General features: G+C 33.0%; 1 protein-coding gene and 1 pseudogene across 2 annotated transcripts in view; one reads left to right on the forward strand and one right to left on the reverse strand.

Annotated features, from left to right (window-relative positions):
• Window positions 1-18,991, reverse strand: part of TECRL (trans-2,3-enoyl-CoA reductase like) — a 150,941-nt gene extending 131,950 nt beyond the window's left edge. The window contains exon 1 of one of the 2 annotated variants that reach the window (XM_077136991.1): window positions 18,679-18,991. In XM_077136991.1, the coding sequence (XP_076993106.1) occupies window positions 18,679-18,912 (234 nt within the window). In that variant the 5' untranslated portion in view covers window positions 18,913-18,991. The remainder of the gene's footprint in view (window positions 1-18,678) is intronic. The other variant, XM_077136990.1, reaches the window with a different exon arrangement.
• Window positions 18,992-19,546: 555 nt separating this feature from the next.
• On the forward strand, window positions 19,547-20,221 carry LOC143663659 (retinitis pigmentosa 9 protein homolog pseudogene; annotated as a pseudogene).
• The last annotated feature ends 362 nt before the right edge of the window (window positions 20,222-20,583 follow it).

A 20,583-nucleotide genomic window follows, 5' to 3' on the forward strand; every position in this document is an offset into this window, starting at 1 on the left:
GTCTGTTTCCTCTTCCCTGAGAGAACTAGTCTTCTGTGCCCTTGGGGTAGAAGCACCAGCCTCTGCAGTTTGGAGGACTTTCAGTTCTGTGTGGTATTTCAGTCATTCCTCCTGGTCCAAACTGGTGTATACTGTGTGTTAAGTCACTCATGTTCTCCCAGCAGTTGTTCTGTACCATTCCTAGCTATTTACCAGCTGCTCTGTAGTATGAACTAAATCGCACACCTCACTATGCTGCTATCTTGCCCCATCTTCTGGTCTTACAAAAGAATCTACAGGGACAAAAACTTATTTTTTTCTTGGTTTTCTGGTTGGTGGGTTTTAATTTCTCCATTTCATAGTCTGGAGTCTGACAGGCACCTGAGGTATGAGGACAGACACTGCTAAGTGTTGGCTTCATAAGCAGTAATTTCTGGCTTGACTAGGCAGCACACTTAATTACTTTTATCTTGTTTTTTTTATGGTTATTTTTTAGTCACTGTTTTGTCTGTTTTATCCCCATCCTTTCCTTCTCTTTAATGTTTTTTCCTTTTTTATTCTTGATTTTAGTCTGGCAGATGGAAGTGTAGGAAATTTAGACTTTCAGAATGACTGGAACAAAATGCTCAGACAACAACAAAAAAAATCAGAAAACATACAAAGAGACAGAAAAGTATGGCCCAGTCACAAGAATAAAAAAGACTTCAATGGAAAATATTCCATAAGAAGTACTGTCTCTGGAATTACTAGTCAAATATCTTAGAACAATTCTCATAAATAAGAACAATGAACTAAAGCAAAACATGAAAAAGTACAAAAGGAAATAACGGAAGAATATAAGAGCAAAATGAAAATTTCATGAGGTAGAATTCATTAAGAAGTGCTAAATGGAAATTCTGGAACTCAAAAGTGCAGTAACAAAAATGAAAGATCCCATACAGAGGTTCGAGAGAGATTGGACAAGGTGGAAGACAAGATCAGTGAACTCCAAGGCAAATTAATTGAAATTGTCCAGGTTGAGGGACAGAAAGAAAACATAATGAAAAAAAAAAATGAATACAGCTTGAAATCTTATGGGATGCTATCATGTGCATCAATACAGCATGGTTCAAGAGAGATTGAAGTAGGCAACAGAAAAGATCAGTGAACTCAAAGACAAATCAGTTGAACAGCAGAAAGAAAAAATAATGTGAAAATGAACACAGCCAGAAAAATTGTGGGATGCCATCAGGCATACCAATATAGTATTAAAGGAAGAAGAGGAGAGAGATAAAGGTTCAGAAGAAATATTGAAGAAGTAAAGGCAGAAAACTTTTCAAATGTGATGAAAGATATATATATACAAACCCAAGATACTTAAACACCAAGCAGGCTGAATCTAAACAAATCTACACCAAGACACTGTGCAATGCCAAGGACAAAGACAGAATTTTTAAAACAGCAAGAGAGAAGTAATATGTCACATACAGGGGATCCTTAATAAGATTAGCATCTGATTTTTCAATAGAAACCATGGAGCCCAGAAGGCAGTGGGAGGATATATTTACGATGCTGTAAAAAAAACTTATTACCTGAGAATAATATACCTGCCAAAGTTGTCCTTCAAAAGTAAGGTAAAAATTAAGACATTGCCCGACAAACCGAACATGAAAGAGTTCATTATCGGTATACTTGCTTTACAGGAAATGCTAAAGGGAGTCCTCTATGCAGAAAGGAAAAGTACTACACTGTATCTTGATGATGGGTGCAGAAATGAAGATCTCTAGTGTAAGTAAAAATGTGTTTAAGTCAATTAGAATCAACACTAATCTAAATTGTGAAAGATTTATTGTGCTAAATGTAAAAATAAAGTGCACATTTTAAAAATTACATAAAAAGAAAGGATATCTGATTAAAAATAACTCATAAAAGGTCATCTGGACAGAAAGCAAGACAGCAATGTAAGAAATGAGGGACAAAAAAGGTATTAAGTCTACAAAATATGATTAGAAAAATGGCAGAAGTAAATCTTGCCTTATCAGTAATCACCTTAAATATAAATGGAATAAACTCAACACTCAAAAGGCAGAGATTGGCAGATAAAGGATCATGACCCAACTGTGTGCTGTTTACAATAAATCATCTTAGATCCATAGATAGAAAATACACTGGAAGTAAAAGAATGGAAAAAAAAACATTTCATGCAATCAGAAATCCAAAGAGAGTAGGAGACTATATTAATATCAGATAAAATAAGCTTTAACACCAAAACTGTTGCAAGAGACAAAGAAGGACATTATATAGCGATAAAAGGGTCAGTTCAACAAGCAGATTTAACAATTATTAATAAGTGTGCATCTAATAGTAAAGAACAAAAATATATGAAGCAAACATTGACAGTACTAAGGAGAGAAATAGACAGCTCTACAATAATAGCTGAAGGTTTTAATACATTTCTTTCAATACTAGATGGAACATCTAAATAGAAGACCAGTAAGGAAATGGAGGACCTGAACAACACTATATACCAACTAGACTAACCAAAATACAATGAACACTTCACCCAACAGTAATGAAGTACATATTCTTTTACAGTTCATGTGAATCATTCTCAAGGATACACCATATCTTATGGCTCAAGTGTAGTTTCATAAATTTCAAAGTATGGTAATCATTAAAAAATGATCTCTCTGACTACAATGGAATGAAGCTAAAAATCTGTAATAATGAAAACTGGGAAGTTTACAAATGTAGAATTTAAATAGCACACTCTTAAATAGCTAATGGATTAAAGAAGAAATTATAAGGGAAATTAGAAAATACCTAGAGACAAATAAAAACATATACCAAAACTTATGGGACCTAGGGCAGTGCAACAGTGGCTCAGTGGCAGAATTCTTGCCTGACATGTCAGAGACCCAGGTTCGATTCCTGGAGACTGCCCACGCCAAACACAAACAAACAAACAACAACAACAAAAACTTATGGGATCCAGTAAAGGCAGTGCTCAGAGAGAAACATATGCCTATCAGTACCTATATTTAAAAAGAAGAGAGATCTCAAATTATTTACCTGATGTTTTATCTTGAGAAACTAGAACAACAAATGTAAAGTAAACCTAAAGTTAGCAGAAAGGAAATAATTAAGAATAGAGCATAGATAAATTAAATAGAGAATAGAAAAATAATTGAGAGAATAATCAAAACACTAAGCTGGTTCTTTCCAAACATCAACTGAGTTGGCAAACCTTTAGCTAGACTTGAAAACAGAAAGATGCAAATACAAATCAGAAAGGAAAAGGGGACATCACCTGACATTACAGAAATTAAAAAGGTTATAAGAGAATGCCATGAACAATTTTATGCCAAAAACTAAATAATGTAGAAGATATGGAAAAATTCTTAGAAATACATCAATTACCCAAATTCACTCAAGAAAAAATATAAAACATCAACAACCTATAGCAAGTACAAAGATTAAATCAATAACCAAAACTTTCGATCAAATAAAGCCTGGGTCCAGATGAAGAGGAAATTTCCTCTGTAGAGGAAATTAAGAAAATTGCATTTAAAATAGCATCTAAAAGAATAAAGTAACTAGAAATACATTTAACTAAGGATACAAAAGAGTTGCATAGTGAAAAACCACAAAATACTGCTGAAATACCTATATAAATGGCAAAATGTCCCATTTTCTGGAATTGGAAGAGTTACCAAGGTTATGGTGAATATTACAGAAAGCAATATACCAATTCCATACTATTCCTATTAACATTACAAGTCTCTTTCTGCAGAAGTGAAAAAAACACTTCTATATGAATACTCAAAGAGAGTGAAAACAGGGTCCCAAACAGATATATATACACCAATGCTTAGAGATGCATTTATTCACTATACCCAAAGGCTGGAAATAACCAAAATGGCCATCAACAAATTAATGAGCAAAATATGGAATATACATATAGTGTAATATTATTCAACTATAAGAAAAAGTTGTTATGATGCATACTGCAACGTGGGATAATCTTGAAAACATTTTGTTCAGTGAAATAAGGTAGATACATAGAAACAAAAACTGTATAATATCACTTAGAAGAGACAACTGCAGGCAGCAAATTCACATACATAGAAAGCAGATTAGAAATTACCTGGGTAGGTGGGGAAAGATTAACTGCGAGTGTTTGCAAAAAGAAAAAAAAAAGAAAACAAGTTCCATTCTCTGTTATAGGTCTTTCTAGTAATTAGAAGATCTTTAATGACAAATTTCCAAAACCATGAAAACTTTCTTTAATTGAAGCTTAATTGAATGCATCTGTCAGAATAATAAAAGATGTGCTGCAAAACCCAGTGATGTAAAACAACATACATTTATTTTTCACTCATGCTACTTGTACATCACAGATTGGCTGAGGCATCTACTCTGCAGTATTCTTACTCTGTTCCTCTAACAGAGCTTACTTACATCATCAGCAGCATAACTCATGTAAAGCAGAGGTTAACAAAAAGGCAGTGGAACTAGGCTAGTTTCCTAAATCTTACCTCTGAAAATAAATGTATGCCTTGGATTCATATTTTACAACATAAAAATGTTACCATAACGAGGTAGACAAATTTAATCATACCTTGTTCCTGTGTGCAATCCAGCAAAAATAAACAAAAACTCTCAATAATATATAACTTCAGTATTTACCAGAATATATCCTTCTGAATATCAAATACATGTTTCACTATCCTTACATATGCAAATTGTTAGCATGAAGATAGAGGCAATGCAAAATCCCTTCAGTCATGAGTCAAGTACAGAGTGGAGGTACTCTGAAAGTGGAGGTAAACTTTAGATCTGGTGTGGTTCCATTAATCTAGAGACCCACATAAAAACAAGTCACCTGCTCTCTCGGAGGCCACTTCCTTGTACATAGATGTTGGGGGTTCAGTGGTTACTTTAAAATGCAATCACAGTCTTTATTAATCCAGGTTGATGGATATTTTGACTATAAGACACTATATATTTCCATTCACCTCATTTGGAAGACATTGCTAAAAGCATCGAAGAGCTGCCCACAGACAGTAGTTTTTATTTTTTAGGTCCATGATGTACTTCACAAGTTATCATCCACAACATTTTTACCAAATATATTGCCATTGAGTGACTTGGCACACCATCTTTTTAATAATATTTTCCTCACTATTCACCAATGGACAATTAAGTTCTTAAGTTAATTAAAAGAATAAAGCTTGATTTGTTGATCATGCTACACATCCATCGCAGGTTGATTTTTTTGCCTGTTATACAACTCTGGACACAAGCTGATAGAATATCTACCACCTAAATGTGATCTATTTTAACAGAAGGTAAAATGAAAGTATTACAAATTTTACATATAAATATAACAGTTAATGCAAAAATTGTATAATTTAGCCAAAATACATGTAATTACTTAACTATGATATACATGGATCATTAACTTAAGTAAGAGGGATTCTATGTTTTTAAAAAAAGACCTAAAAAGAAATTGTCTATAAGATGCCAGAAGTGCTGGTTGAAAAGTCAAAGCACATAAGTCAATTTTGGCTCTATTTTTTCAAATGATAAAAAACGTATTTGATTGTTTTGATCCCATTTTGCAATGATGCACATTTTATTTTAGCAATCAACTGAGCAGGCTTTGTGGTTGTTTTTGCTGTTTATGTTATTCTAATTATGTAAAGAGTTAAAAGAATTCTATGTAAAAAATAGTTCTTAAGGAATTTCAGAGACAGATTTGAAATTTTCCATCTGCAAACGAAGGATTGCTTTTCCTCTGCATTATTGCTTCAAGGTCCCATTTAAAATCATGATTAAATTACTTCCAGATTATAAAAGGTTTTTAATAAATGGAGTTTACGAGAAGCAGATAATAAATCTATATTCGAAGGCACACAGACCAGTATTGACAAATAAATTACTCAGTTAGACAGCTAATAATTCATTGACTCATTTGCTAAGAGAAATTACTAATTATATTGCACTTTATTTTTTTAAAAAGATTAGCCAATAATTGCAAAGTCAGAAAAATTCTAATCATGAAATATTATTAAATGTTTACTTCAGAGGCAATGGGAAAATTTAAAAGGCAATAAAAAAAGAACAGGTAATTTATTCATTCCTTTCACAAAATGATGTTGGAATGAAGAGTTTATAAGAAGGCAGAGGTAGAGCATCTCTTAATTTAAGAGCAAATTCAGTTCTCAGATGTAAGATCTGTTACTTATTGTAGTAGGTGGTTCAAAACAAAATGTGTCTCACATAGAACTGACTTCTGAATGGAAAATAAATGAAGGTGACATTCATAGATTTAAGTGGCAACAGACTAGGGCAGCTCAGATTACCTGTTTGAGTCTCAACAGATCAGCAGGGATTGAAAATTATTTGATGACTGTCAGTTTAAAAATCCACTAATAAAATGCATTGTACCAATGGCATGCAGTCTGAAAAGTTTGCACATTTGAAACTCTTGAGTAGGGAATTCATCTTTGCCTTCTTCTCAAGCTCTGAAAGTATCTCTAAGTGATATGCCTTCAGATAAAGCCCAAAAGGCCAAGAATCTAAGGCATTTAGAAGAGATCATTTGTACTTTAGAAAATTGCCCTTTTCTGTTAGAGATATCCCCATGATGATCCTTCAGTGTATTGGCAGTGTTTAAAACTGAAAAATACTTGCAAAGATATTCTCAATTTCTTCAGTGCAAAAGAAAACAATCTGAGCTCAATCAGTCACTTGTTTATTTCTCTGTTGTAGTCTGTGTTACGTTGTCTTGCATTGGACTATTTACATGTCAGAAACTATAATACTGCCATGAAGACATGAAGAGTAGGGAATACATTGTATTTTAGTTTGTTTTCATGCTACTGTTCCCTGGGTCAATTGTAATGCCTAGCACCTGGAAGGTATTTAATGAATACTGAAGAAAGACAAGAAAGGATGAAAGAGAGGAGTGAGGGAAGAAAGGAAAGCAGGAAGGGAGGAAAGGAGGGAGGGAGACAGCAGAAGGAAGGAAGAGGCACTATTTCAGGATAATATCCCTGCAAGATATTCTCATAGGTGCTTTTTAATAATCAATTGAAAGAATTTTGAGGATAATAGCATCTTTAGAAAAGGAATGTCCTCCAAACTTGTAAGCTCTTATTATGTAGCAATGTACATAGCACAGTTTTCACAGAAGGAAGTAAGAAACAATGTAAAAATATATAAATCTAAGATTACACACATTGATGTATTGTTTAGGACTATACTGAGTTTAGTTGCTTTAGTTATACAAATTTTAGGAAAAAAATAAATTCCATCACTCATATTTTTCTACTAATACAGTCTTCAGGCATAAGGGAGCACAAATTTGGGCCAAGAAACATGGGGTTTGAGGACAATAAAAGGGCAGTGAAAAAGATTGATGAAAAAAATCATAGTGTGTTAGATTTTAAGTGTACTCTAAAATCACATCACCAAGTTATGTGAATCTGGCCAAAATGCATGTCTATAAAACAATTTTTCTTTTATTTAAAAAATAATTAAACAAAAGAAATTAAAAGATCAAACCATGACTATTTCCCAGGCATTTAATATATAAGCACAGTCTTTACCTTTTTTGTTTGAACTCTTAGATCACGAAAGAGCTAAGCAGTCCTTCATCAGAAACTTCTTGGCAATTAGTACAGTATGCACAATTTCAGTTTTATAGATAGGAAGAGGGCCTTAATTCATTACAAATCCAAACAGCAAAATTATAGGATAAACTAAATTTAACCATATTAAAAAAATAATAAAATATCATATGCCTTTCATCTATAATATCAATTTCTAAATTAGATTACAATTACTGATATAAATGTATTTTACTTATATAGGCTGTAACTACACTTGACAGAAACTATTCTATGTTTATTGTTTCATTTCATTCATGATTGTTTTTCATAGAAGATTAAATAAAAAATATAAGTATTTAAAAGATTCAAATATGTTCTAGAGATGTGCCCAATTATTTATATTCAATTTGAATTGTTTAATACTTATTCCCACACTTATATAATATGCACAAGCATAAAATAAAAATTTAGTCACTTGCCTTCAATACTTTCACTATAACGTGACAATTTTACTGTGTTCTTTCATTTTATAGTTCTCAAATGTGGTGGATTGAATCATATACTTCAGTTTGCACATGCATCTGTTCTTCATCTGTATTCTGGGGGATGTGCATCCACTGTAATAAGATCTCTTTAAAATGTTACTTCGGGTGAGGTATGACCTCACCCAATCAGATTGGGCCTTAATCTACATTATTGGAATCCCTTATAAACAGAGTGAAGGTCAGATGGAGAGAGAATTGACGAGGAGTAGCCAGAAGCTTGGAAGCAGCAAAAGGAAGATACTGCCGTGTGGAAATGCACATGACTCAAAACTCAAGGAACCCCAACAGTGCTGGATAGCCATTAGACACCAATCCTGAAGAAATTAAGCCTTTTAGCTTTTGAAACTGTGAGCCAGTAAAGTCCATCTGTTAAACTAGTCCATCGCATGTTGTTTATTTTGGCAGCTAGGAAACTAAAACATCTAATATGTATTTGATAGATGCAAGAAATTTCATGTTAATTTTTATTAAAATTAAACATGTTAATGTATGTACAGTTTGTTCAAGGCTTTGTTTCATAATCATTTATTTATATTTGCTGCCCGTAATGAGATAGCATGTTAATAAAGTATACGTGTGTGTATCACTGATATTGCAAAAACATTACAACTTGGCAACATTGGGAAAGCATAAGGAAATGCCCAGTGTCACAAAGTTAGTAAAATGTGAGAGGTGGGTGAGTAGCTTCAAACCCTGATCAGATCCCACGCTATCATGCTACTTACCAAATGTGGCATTTCTGAAGATGCACAATAAGGATTTGCTTCTCAGCCTTGCTCCTATCTTCCACATTATCACTAAAGTTAACTTCCAGAAAGGTAGATCTGATAACAGTGCTACTTTGATTTGAAGAGAGAAGAGAGTCTAAGAGCCTTAGCAAGAAATCTATGCCCTCCTCCATCAGCCCCAACCATATCTTTCCAGTCTCCTTTTTGCGATATCATACCATTAACTGCCTAAGGCCAGAAGCCTTGTTTGTTACTTTTTGGCATCTTTGCATCTTTGCCTCCACTATATAATTCCTCGTCCTGATAAATCTTTACTGCCTAGGCTAATATATTGTAATGATTTTTTTTTTTTTTTTTAGATTCTTCCCAGTGCATCCTTCAGCTGAATAGTTCTTTAACTCTTAATCTCATGCCCAAAGATCTGTTAGATAAAAGGAAAATTTTCCTTGGTATTCTTAGAATAATTTGTGATAAACTTATGTATGCTATCTATTGTAATATTTATTTTAAAAATATGAAGGCCCATCTATCTTCTTGATTAGACTGATTTATCTCACAGTAAGTGAATATGTTTAATTTTCAACTCCATGTAGCCTGTACTATATATCCATGTATCTATACTATACTTCATATAAACTAGGTCTATATAAGACACAGTATAGAGTTCAAAAATGAAGAATTTGGATCAAATTGCTATCTACAAAACAAATGTCTTCCAGGAAATTCAAAATTCTTATCTCTGATTGTCATCCCATTCCAGGCTGACTTTTTCCCAAAGCACTCTAGCTAAACTGGTCTAACTAATTCAGTAATGATCACCCACTATTTAATACAAGTTATACATATAATATTTCTCTGTTCTTCTTTACATTTGATATGGATGACCACTCTGTTCTCATCCAAACACTCTCTTCTAAGCATCTGTGATGCAACATTTTCCATGTTTCTTCTATTTCTGGTTTGTATTTTCCTTTACCACCCTTTATTTAAGTTTTAGATTTTAATATACTGATACCATCATCAGATTCATAGCTTTTTTCTCTCAGCCATTACATTGTTCTTTTAAAATTTTATCATCTATATTCTCATTGCTGCAAAACCCATCATACGCTCCTGATTACCAGATCTATATATCTAACCAAAACCACTCCCTAGTACTATAGCTGCACACCCAACTGCCTACTGCTCATCTCTATTGGATATCTCCCAAGCACCTCTGACTTAAAAATGAAAAATATTGAGTGCTTCCCATTTTCCTTTTTAATAGTCTGTACCAAGGATAAGCAAGCAAACAAATAAGCAAGAAACAAGAATATTCAGTAAATGATTTCATCCTCTGTGTCTGCAGTTGCTCAAGCCAGCAATTTAGCATCAAATTTGCATCTCCCCTGTTTCTCATCCTTGACCACTTTGATAATCAATTAAGCCACAAGGCCATGTTATTACTGCCAAAGTGTTTGTCATATTCTCTCATTTCCATTCATTTTATTCCCTATCTAGAACACTCATAGAAATCACTTCTTTACAGACTGTTTTAGCTTCCTAATTTCTAAAACTAATACCATAAAATGGGTTGGCTTAACAACAGGAACGTATTCCTAACAGTTTCAGAGGTTAGAAGTCTTCCTTCCCCCCAGGCTGGTTGACAGTTTTGAGTTCCCATGTCTTTCCCATCATATGGCAATAAACATGATAGGGTCTTCTCCTTTTTCTTCTGAGTTCTAATGACTTCCATCTTCTGGCTGTTCCCCATGGCTTCTCCTTCTTTATTCAATTTCCTTTGCTTATAAGGACTTCAGACATATTTGATTAAGATCCATCCTAATTTGGTTGGCCACAGTTTAACTGCAAACAATCTCATCAAAATGTCCTATTTACAATGGATTTACACCTACAGAGATCAGAACTGAGCATGCCTTTTGTGGAGCATCACTTAACGCCGAACACTAAGTTAACTTCCTCTATGAAAACACCACAAATCAGTTTGTTTTCCTCGTCATTATGTATTCTATCTGCCCTTAAAAGACTTTTAAATATGATGTTTGTCCTACAGCACAGACAATATCTATGAGGAGAGGAACCGTATCTGTTTGAGGAAATGTGTTATCTTGAACTGGTAGAGCATTTGGAAGATGCCTCAATATATATCTATTTAATTGATAACTACTTTATGGTGACACTCAAATTTTTCTAGATAGACAGTAAGACCCATCAAATCTAGTAAATTTCAATTTTTCTTTCTAAATGCATCCTATAAACCTTATTTATACATGTAGACTTTCTCAATGATGTAACATTGCATTTCATATTTTAGGAGATAGGACACTTTCTTTACAGCTTAATCATAAATAAAACCAATGTCCTTAACATTTGGTAATAGATAGTGGTGATGATAATAGAACATTGTGAGTGTACTTATTACCAGTGAATTATATATTTGAAAGTAGTTAAAATGGGAAATTTTATATAGTTTACAATACAAATCTTAATAAAAAAATTCAGTTTCCACTTGACCAGCACAATCCATGTAAGAATGAAATGATGTTCATGAACATTTGTGGTCCTTTCTAAACAAAGTAATGGACCAGATTGCTTTATACCAGTTTGTGCAATTTATCAGATGGTCTGCACAGTTATTCAAATTAGTCACTGAAGTGACATGTATCAATAAACTAATTTGCCCATGATTCTGATCTTTCAACAGAACCTAGAGTTGGTATTCCTTGAAGAGAAATTTCGAGAAAATGCATCCAGTTACACTGAGAGAATTCTCATTTGTCATTATTTCAACAAAGACATTGGCTCCTCATTTTCACCTAAGCAAGACATGGCTGAATAGGATGAAAGATATCCTTCAATAAACAAATTGTTGCTAAATGCTAATTACCAGCAAAATAGAACACTAAGTAATATGGGGGCTTGTGAATGAACATGACTTGGTTCTTATATTTTAAAAGTATACAGTCTAAGTGTATACCAAAAAAAACAGATGTTTATATGTTTATAGCAGTATTACTCACAATAGTCAGAGTGTAGAAACAACCTGTGTCCATTAACAACTGAGCAGAAACACAAAATGTGGTATATGCTAATGATGGAATATTATTCAGCTGTAAAAAAGAATAAAGTTCTGATATATGCTGCAGATGAACTTGAAAATATCATGCTGTGTGAAATAAACCAGACACAAAAGGACAAATATTGCATGATTCTACAAATATCTAGATTAAGTAAATTAGTAGAGCTAAAAAAACAGATAGAGATTAGCAGGGGCTGGGGAGAGCAGAATGGGAATTTATTGCATAATTGGTACTGGGGTTCTGTTTGGAGGGATGAAAAACTCTGGATAATGGTAAAGCAACATTGACAATGCAATGAATGCCAATTAATTGTACACTTAAAAATGATCAAAATAGGAAATTTTGTGCTATATTTATGTCACCATAGGAAGATTTTTAAATAAAATGAAATGACAAAAAGTTTGTTGCCATGGCAATACGCTTTAATGGAAAAATGTAAGCATTATATAATTGACTTACATAATAGCCTATATTTGCTTTGTAAATGTTATTATGGAGTTTTCTGGAGCATATTTATATTTATTGTTTCACTGGGGTTCCATTCTTATATTGATAAGCATGCATTGATATTCCATGCATTGATATTTCCTTCTTGGAAGCTTCCATGGTATATCACAATATATGTGACAAATCCATGTTTTTGGAGAATGAAAGTTGGGTATGAATTACTGAAAACTGCCGTTACAAAGATGCTTTCTGTTTAAAATTCCTAACATGTTTCCTAATCATTTCAGAAATGGATAATAATGACTTTCATACAAAAATGCTTGAATTCTAGCAGTTATAATAGAAAAGTATTAATTCAATTTGCCCACTGCAATTAAATATGTCTTTCTACATTAATCTCTAATACATCATCACTGTTTGAAACATAACTCTCTTTTACACAAAACTAACATGTGCCAGATATAGTGCTACATTTTACAAATAGCAAATCCTTAGATAACTCTGGAAGACAGTTTTAATAAAGGAAAACCAAGAATCAGAGTAATACAATTTTTTTTTTTTTTTGCATTGGCAAGCACCGGAAATTGAACCCGAATCTCCAGCCTGGCAGGCGAGAACTCTGCCTCTGAGCCACCGCGGCCCACCCAGAATAATACAATTTTAATGGTAAAAAATTTTGATAGCACATTTGTCCTTAAATTCTTATTAAAGTGTCTTTAGACATATTTTTTATTTCTACTTTTGAATGTCCTTAACTAACGCCATTTTCATCCTTCATATCTAAAAAAGTGAAACAAAATACTTAAAACTTTTCCTTTATTTTAAATGGAAGAGCAAATTGATATCCTTCAAAAATAGCTCCTGCATCCTAAAACAAACTGTCTGTATGGGAAGTCAGACAGTCTAACCATGAAGTTACCTTAAGCAGAAGAATTTTGTCTAATGACATATCAGTTTTTCTAGGGAGCAAGATTCAGAACTGGATTCACAGCTTGCCTCTACTATACATTAAGTCCTTCAACTCTCTAAACCACAGTTTCTTTATGTGTAAAGGGGACAAATAATAGTAACTACTTCATTTTACAGATAATAACAAGAGTCAGAGATATTGTACCATCTCCAAGGAAAAAGGAAAAAAAATTATATTTATACAAAAATTCTCTATCTGAAAAGTTCATATGTTTTAAATGATATCATGCTACTAAATAATAAGAAGGAAGAAAAAGACTGAGGAAGAGTGGAGGAAAAAGAAAAAAAGACAGAGGACAAGGGGAAAAAGAAGGAAAAAAAGAAAGGAGAGTAGGAGAAAAAGGAAGAGTAAGAAAAGGAAGAACTTGTGTATTTGCATACACATGGAATACTTAAAACTGTCATGAGGTCATTTTAAGGCAGCTGCTGCTGTCATTTTCAGATGAAGGAGTTGAGGCATATGTACACTAAGTAGCATGTCTATGGATGAAAATTTAAAGTGGCAATGTTGGGAATTAAGAACTGTCAAAATGTCTAGTTAAATTATTAAAGGTGGAGTTTTTATGAATGAATTTATTTATATTCTTAGAACCCTACAATTTTTTCTACTTTTCTTTCTGGTGAAATTTGGCAATTTTATCATTAGAAGAATTGGATACTCATTGAGTGTTTTATTTTATTTGTAAAAAGAAGTGTTTAGAAAGTTTTTGAGTATTTAACATAAAGAAATTAAATGAGAAGAAAGGGGACTCTTGAGGTTAAGTTCAAAGAGAAAAGGTTAGGATAATATTGGAAACATTATCAGCTCTAGCTTTTAGAGTTCCTGCTGTGCTCTTGAACTACTGACCTGTCACCAGATAAGCTTCTGATATTTCACTAAATAGAAGTGAGTTAAGGCTGATCAGAAACTGGAAATAATTTAAAATTTATTTTTTTCTACAACCTATTTTGATTTTCCAATAAATACTTACAAATCATATTTCATAAATTTTGTCTGTTATCCATTTTATCATCCTTGATTTGCATTATTATTCTAACCATTCATGGGGAATAATAAAATTAGCTAAATAAGTATCTACATATTCAATGTCTTCTTTATGAAAAGCATGTGAGCTTTTGCAGTCAGAACATGAATAATTGCTAGTAAATTATATGCTAGTAAAAGTTAAATCTATATATCTTTGCTGGAAGAAAGTGAAGAGGAATTTGTGTACGTGCTACAATGGTTTGAGGTAATGTCTTTTCTTGGGAGTGTATTTATATTTATCCCAGCATTAAATTTATTAAGAAAATAATAAATAATAATTAGTGTTTTCAAATATTATAAACCCCCATCCCCAAACTATCACTACTAAACATGTATAGAGTCAAAATCATAGATCTCTTGACCACATCCATTTATTCAACAAATACATACTGTATTTGTGTCACACTTTGCTCTAAATGCTGGAGACAACAGCAGTGAAAAAAACAAAATCCCCGACTTCATTGCACCGAACTAATTGTAACATAGTCCAATTAATAAACAAACAAAAAAGAAAATATGCAGCATATTAGATGGCAATAAATACTAGTAGAAAAATAAAACAGAAAAGGAAAAGTCTGAAGGAAAAAAGTGTCAGCTAAGACCTAAAGGATGACAAAGAAGATATTTGAGGAAGAAGTGTCGTTATCTGACATGATTTAACAAGCCACAACTGTCTGCTACGTAGAAAATATATGGAAGGGACAGAAGCAAAGGCAAGATTGAAGAATTGTTGAAGTAAGGGTGGAGAAAGATAGTCAGAGCCTGGATATATTTTGAAGGTATAATCCAGATAGTGAATGGCATGTGGAGTGTGCTATTGAGAGATGAATCATGATGGCTCCGAATCTTTGGCCTGAGCTATTCGATGGATGTGATTGCCACGTATGGACTTGGACAACTCCGTAGGAGTGGCAGATTTTGGGGGGAAGACTAAGTGTTCACTTTTAGATAAAGTAAGGTTAAGCTAATTAATAAATATATAGATATTGAGTTGATGATAGATAGATGGCAGAAAGATAGATAGACATAGATGGACAGGTAGATAGATAGATGGCTGTATTTATATATTTTTGATTCATGAATAACCAAATGATATTCAGATCTATGGGACTCAATTAAATTACCAAGTGAATGACTACAGATGGAGAAAAGTTGTGAAAACTGAATGAGTGACATTCCAAACTTCATAAGTCATTAGTAAAGAAGAGGAAAGGAAGAAGCCAATGAGGTGGATAAAAATATATATGTTTGTATTATCCTGGAACCCAAATAAGGGGAATGTTGTAAAGGGGAGTATTATAAACACTGGCAAATGTTGCTAATATACTAAGACAAAACTTAGAACTGACCTTTGGGTTTAGCAAGAAATTTTCCACTGCCTTGCTGGTGACTTCAGCATGTTCAGATTCTGAGAGGAGGGAAAGGCACATGTCTGAAAGAGTGGGGGATGCTTAGAAGAGTTCTGGAGATAACGAGCAGAGACAGATGAAGGAAGACAACATCAACACAGGAGAAAAATAAAGAGACCTATGCGGCAGAAGTTGGAGAAGGTAATGGAGACAAGAGAGGGTTTTGTTTGCCAATTTGTTTGGATGGTGTGTGTATAGGATTAAGTAAAAGAACATAATTGAATTTATTTTCTTTCTATATCTAAGAACGTTACAGATTTTTTTCTTATGAATATATAATTTGAAGACATAGTTGAGTATATAATTTATCCATTTAAAGTTTGTTTTCTAATATCTAGATGCAAAAAAATCTCCACCATAGCTCAATTACATAATACTAAAATACATACATCCCCAGCCAAGAGAAATTTGAAAATATTATTACGTATAGCCTATGCATTATAAAATTATCTTAATGGTAAATTAAATGCCAAGAATGCTAGAACCATAAAGCTCATCCCTTATTTTTTCTTGGATTTTAATGTACAATCGTTTCAGCTTTCCAAATGATTAAAACTAAAATAAAATAAAAACTTTAATTGTGTCCTATTATGTTCAAGGAATAAAGCCAAGAATTTTACATATATTACTTGTGCTCTTAATTTTAGGTATATAAAATAGATGTTATTATCCTATAGCCTAAAAAAAAAAATCTGGGGTTTGACACTTCAATGTCATTCTTAAAGCTTGAGAGGGAATATGAATGATATAAAGAATCTAGTCTAGATATTTCCAAAATATAGATCTTTAACATTTATTAATGGCTTTATAACACTGTACTTACTGAAAGACAAGTACTAAATCATAAAAAAAATATTCATTTATATATTAGCTAAAGCAAGTACAATGGAAAGCACTTAACAAGACCATGATATACGCCTGTTAATTCATCCAAAAAAGAAGCAATATCTTAGAAAACAGAATCTAAATCTTACTTGCATTTCCAAATTTCAACTCTAGGAATCGTGAAGCAAAAACATGTAAGTGAATCCAATTTATTTTTTTCTCTTCTAAATGTCCACCCATCATAATGAAATAATTTTTCAAAAACACAGAAGTGAAAGGACAAAACAAAATCCAGTTCTACTAAGTCAAAGAACTGAATGTAGTAAGTTTCAAATCACATAACACTGGTTGTGCAATAAAGGATAGTGAGGAAACCAAAGTTAATCCCCTATTAAGCCTACTGAGTTTCTCTAAGAGTTTGACACTTGAAATGATAATACCAAGAACTCTTATAGTCCAAATGTGAAATTCCTAAGCAAAAATCCTTCTCTTGAAATAACTGTCTTTCAGAATGCCTAAACTTTTTGCAGATTAATTAATAATTAGAAATGCTAAACCCCATCACTTAACTTCAAATGAAATTTAAACAGAAAATTTAAATATTTAGAGGAAATAGCGAATGCCTCAATTTCTCTTAAAACAGTTTACATGCCAAGGTTTAGACATATGTTAGAAAGGGGATAATAATCGGACTAATTTTATAGTGTTGGCCTTGGAGAATTTTTGACTATTTTAATTCTTATTCATTCATTGCTATAGTTTTCATTGTTTTGAGCTTTTGATACTGAGATATTACAAAATTAAGCAACTTTTAATTTTTAATTTTCTTATTACTATATTATAAGAAAATCCAAAGGTTTTACTATATGCTGACATAGAAGTAAATTTTGTTATAAATGTGACTTACAAATTAAAATTGTATTAGCCATAATACATATTCATTAATTATTACAGCCCCACTGGTACTGTAGAATAAACACAGTGTTTTTAGTTGCATAGAAATGGTTTAGAATCTCTTCTCTGTCATTAATGATCAGTTTCAACTTTAAAAAGTTCTTAATCTTTCTTTTCCATCTATAAGTAAAAGTTAATATCAACTAACTGTTAGGATGCTCATGGCAGTATAATTACTAAATAAGGAAGTACATATAATCTGCTTAGCAATTAAAAGGAGTAAAAATTTCTTCTCTTTATATCAGAAACCCAACTAAAGTATGGTCACAAGGGATCAGTGATTGAATTTTCTTTTTAGAACATAAACAAAAAAAATTCAGTAGTTCTGCTAATCAAAATGAATGAAAACATATCTTAATAAAACTTTGTCTTTCCCAAATTAAATTAAATTATTAGTGTCTTTTCAAACTTGCAATAAGCTAAAAATGTTTGAAATATTGTACATATGTATGTATATCTGCAACATGCATACACGTGTTTTAATGTTCTTGCCTAATAAGTATATATTTTACATTTACCTAGTGAATCAACCGTGAGTATGAATAATGATAGGTAGCATATTAAGCAAGTCACTCTTTCATTCTTTTATTGGAAATTTCACACTGTAGTTTTGAAACAGGTGAAATGTTCACAAGAGGTGAGATTGTCTTTTCCAAGACATTGAAACCAAATCAAAATAAAACAGTATTTTTAAATGACCAAATGGTATCATTTTTTCTATATGTCCTCAACTTAGTAACTTCAGTGAGTCTAGCTTGCTATTTTTATAATACTATTAAAAGTTTATAACAGTTTTATTATGTAATGGACTTCATAGAAAGAAAATCTGGAGACTTTCTTTCCTGTAGGCTGAGAAGTTGAGCACTAGAAAATTTACCTATGGACAATGAGAGATCTTAACAGGAAAACCAGGACCTGACTACTATGTATCAATTACGTTGAGTATAAAGATATAGTGACTATCTTCTATTGAAAAAAAAAAAAATCTTTCTTCCTGATTATAAAATTAAGTTGAAAAGTCAGGAATGCTTTTAACAGTCCTGGCAGCATTTACTTAAGTAATCAAAAATCTTGGAGCAGAAAAATAAAAAGTTAAATATAAGTACATAGAACTCACCTTATCCACAATACATATCTGCTTTCTTGTTACAGCGTCAAGTATTTCAATCTCAAAGTGAGCAGTCTTTGAATGCTTGACCACTGGAATTGCTTTCAAAGGGCCTGCTAAAAGTACAAGTCGTGATAAAGAGTGAAAATTTCTCAAATCATTCTTCCATATGGACCGTGTTGCTCCTTGGGAAAATGCTTCTCTCTTGCGTTCTGAAGCAAGGGACCTGTGCCTTCTGAACATTGTGTAAACTAACAGGAGAATCTGTCATGTCAACAGGAGCCACTTGCAAATGTGTTCCCTTTGCACCAGTTAAATACCACTGGTGAAAGCCTGAAAGGTCAAGTGGCATGCCATTCCAAGAGTTCAGTTTTATTTAGCAAGCTTGAAAACAATGACTGATCTTATTTCTATATATAACATGCAATGGTGAATTTGGTGAATTACTGCAACTGAAATATTTCTACTTTCTCCTCTTATCTCCACTTCTCAATATGATCACTAGTATCAGAATTTCCAGAGCAAAAACATTACAGAGTGAAGTTCTTATCTCTGAATTCTGAACGCGCTAACCTTCAAACACATGTACTATCACATGGATCTTCACATCTAGATGTATTTAATATTGGCATAGTGCTACTTCTAGTTAAATCTAATGACAACTGATACATTCTTACATAACAGAATCTGAAAAATGCTGTCTAAGATGGAGTTTTGTGGCATATGTTAAATACATAATTAAAGCATTCTAACATAAGAGTTTATTTTCACATGCGCCAATTATAAACGTCAAATAATTTATCAAGATGCACAGAGCTGGGAGGGGGGCGGGTGGAGTTAGGTGACTGCATGGGTTGCGGGTGGGTGTGGCCTGAGTATGAAGGAAGATGGGAACAAGCCAGAAGACAGTGCACCAGTTATACTGCAACGAGCAGGCTGGGGAATTTCTGGCTCATGAGCCAACTAACGGACTTTGATGCCATTGGGGAAAGAAGTCAAAGTTATGCAGTGTTAGCATAGTAAATGGCTTCCAAACAGGCGGGCAAAGAAGGCCCTTTCTTCATCAAAGGTAACCAACAGTTAGAGCAGTTCAGAATAGCACATGACGATCCCACGTGTGCTACCACACGAGAGAATGGAATACGTAAAAAGGCGGTACGCAGTTAAAATAGTTGCTGGAGGATTCCAGCTCAGGTGAAGATGGAAGCAGCTCTAGTTCATCTGATTGTAAGGAATAACATAAGAAGAACAAAGAAAAGCACAAGAAAAGGAAGAAAGAAAGGAAAAGTAAAGAGAGAAAAAAGCCCACGACAACATAAAGCTTCTCAGTCCAGTGAGAGTTCAGACGGAGATTACCAAGGGCTTGACGTGTGTGACATTCTTGTCTCAAAATGGCCCAAGAATAGAGGAAAAATGTAATCAGAGAGAGAATGTATTTGGTGTCACAGCTGTGAATTCTCACCTACCCTTTGTAAGTATGAGACCCACAGGAGTTATGTCTTCCCAGGTGCTAGCTCTGGGCAGTGTCCAGTGTCAGTGTCTTCCTCCTGGTTCGTCCCTGCAGTTTGCGTTTCATTTAAAATGCCTCTTCCAGGACGGCAAGGCTAAGGCACTCTCTGAAAAGGGCTTCTGTGGCTTTTCCCCTCCATGGGGGTCTACTTAATTTCATTGTTTTTAGGCTTGAATTTTCTCTGTTGTTAAGGATAATAAAAGCCGATTATTTTATTTATTAAAAAATAATTTATCAAGATAATCATTACGTGTTACAAAATTGATTAATTCATCACTCTCTTCTGGGAATGAAAAAAAACAGTCCATGATAATGGAATACCTAAGGAAAAAGGAAGTAAAATTTATTTCAACATTTCCTTGTATTTTATATCATTTGAAAACTGTTGAAATGACACATAATAT

This window comes from Tamandua tetradactyla, chromosome 19 (assembly GCF_023851605.1).
Source record: "Tamandua tetradactyla isolate mTamTet1 chromosome 19, mTamTet1.pri, whole genome shotgun sequence".
Classification (NCBI taxonomy): Eukaryota; Metazoa; Chordata; class Mammalia; order Pilosa; family Myrmecophagidae; genus Tamandua; species Tamandua tetradactyla.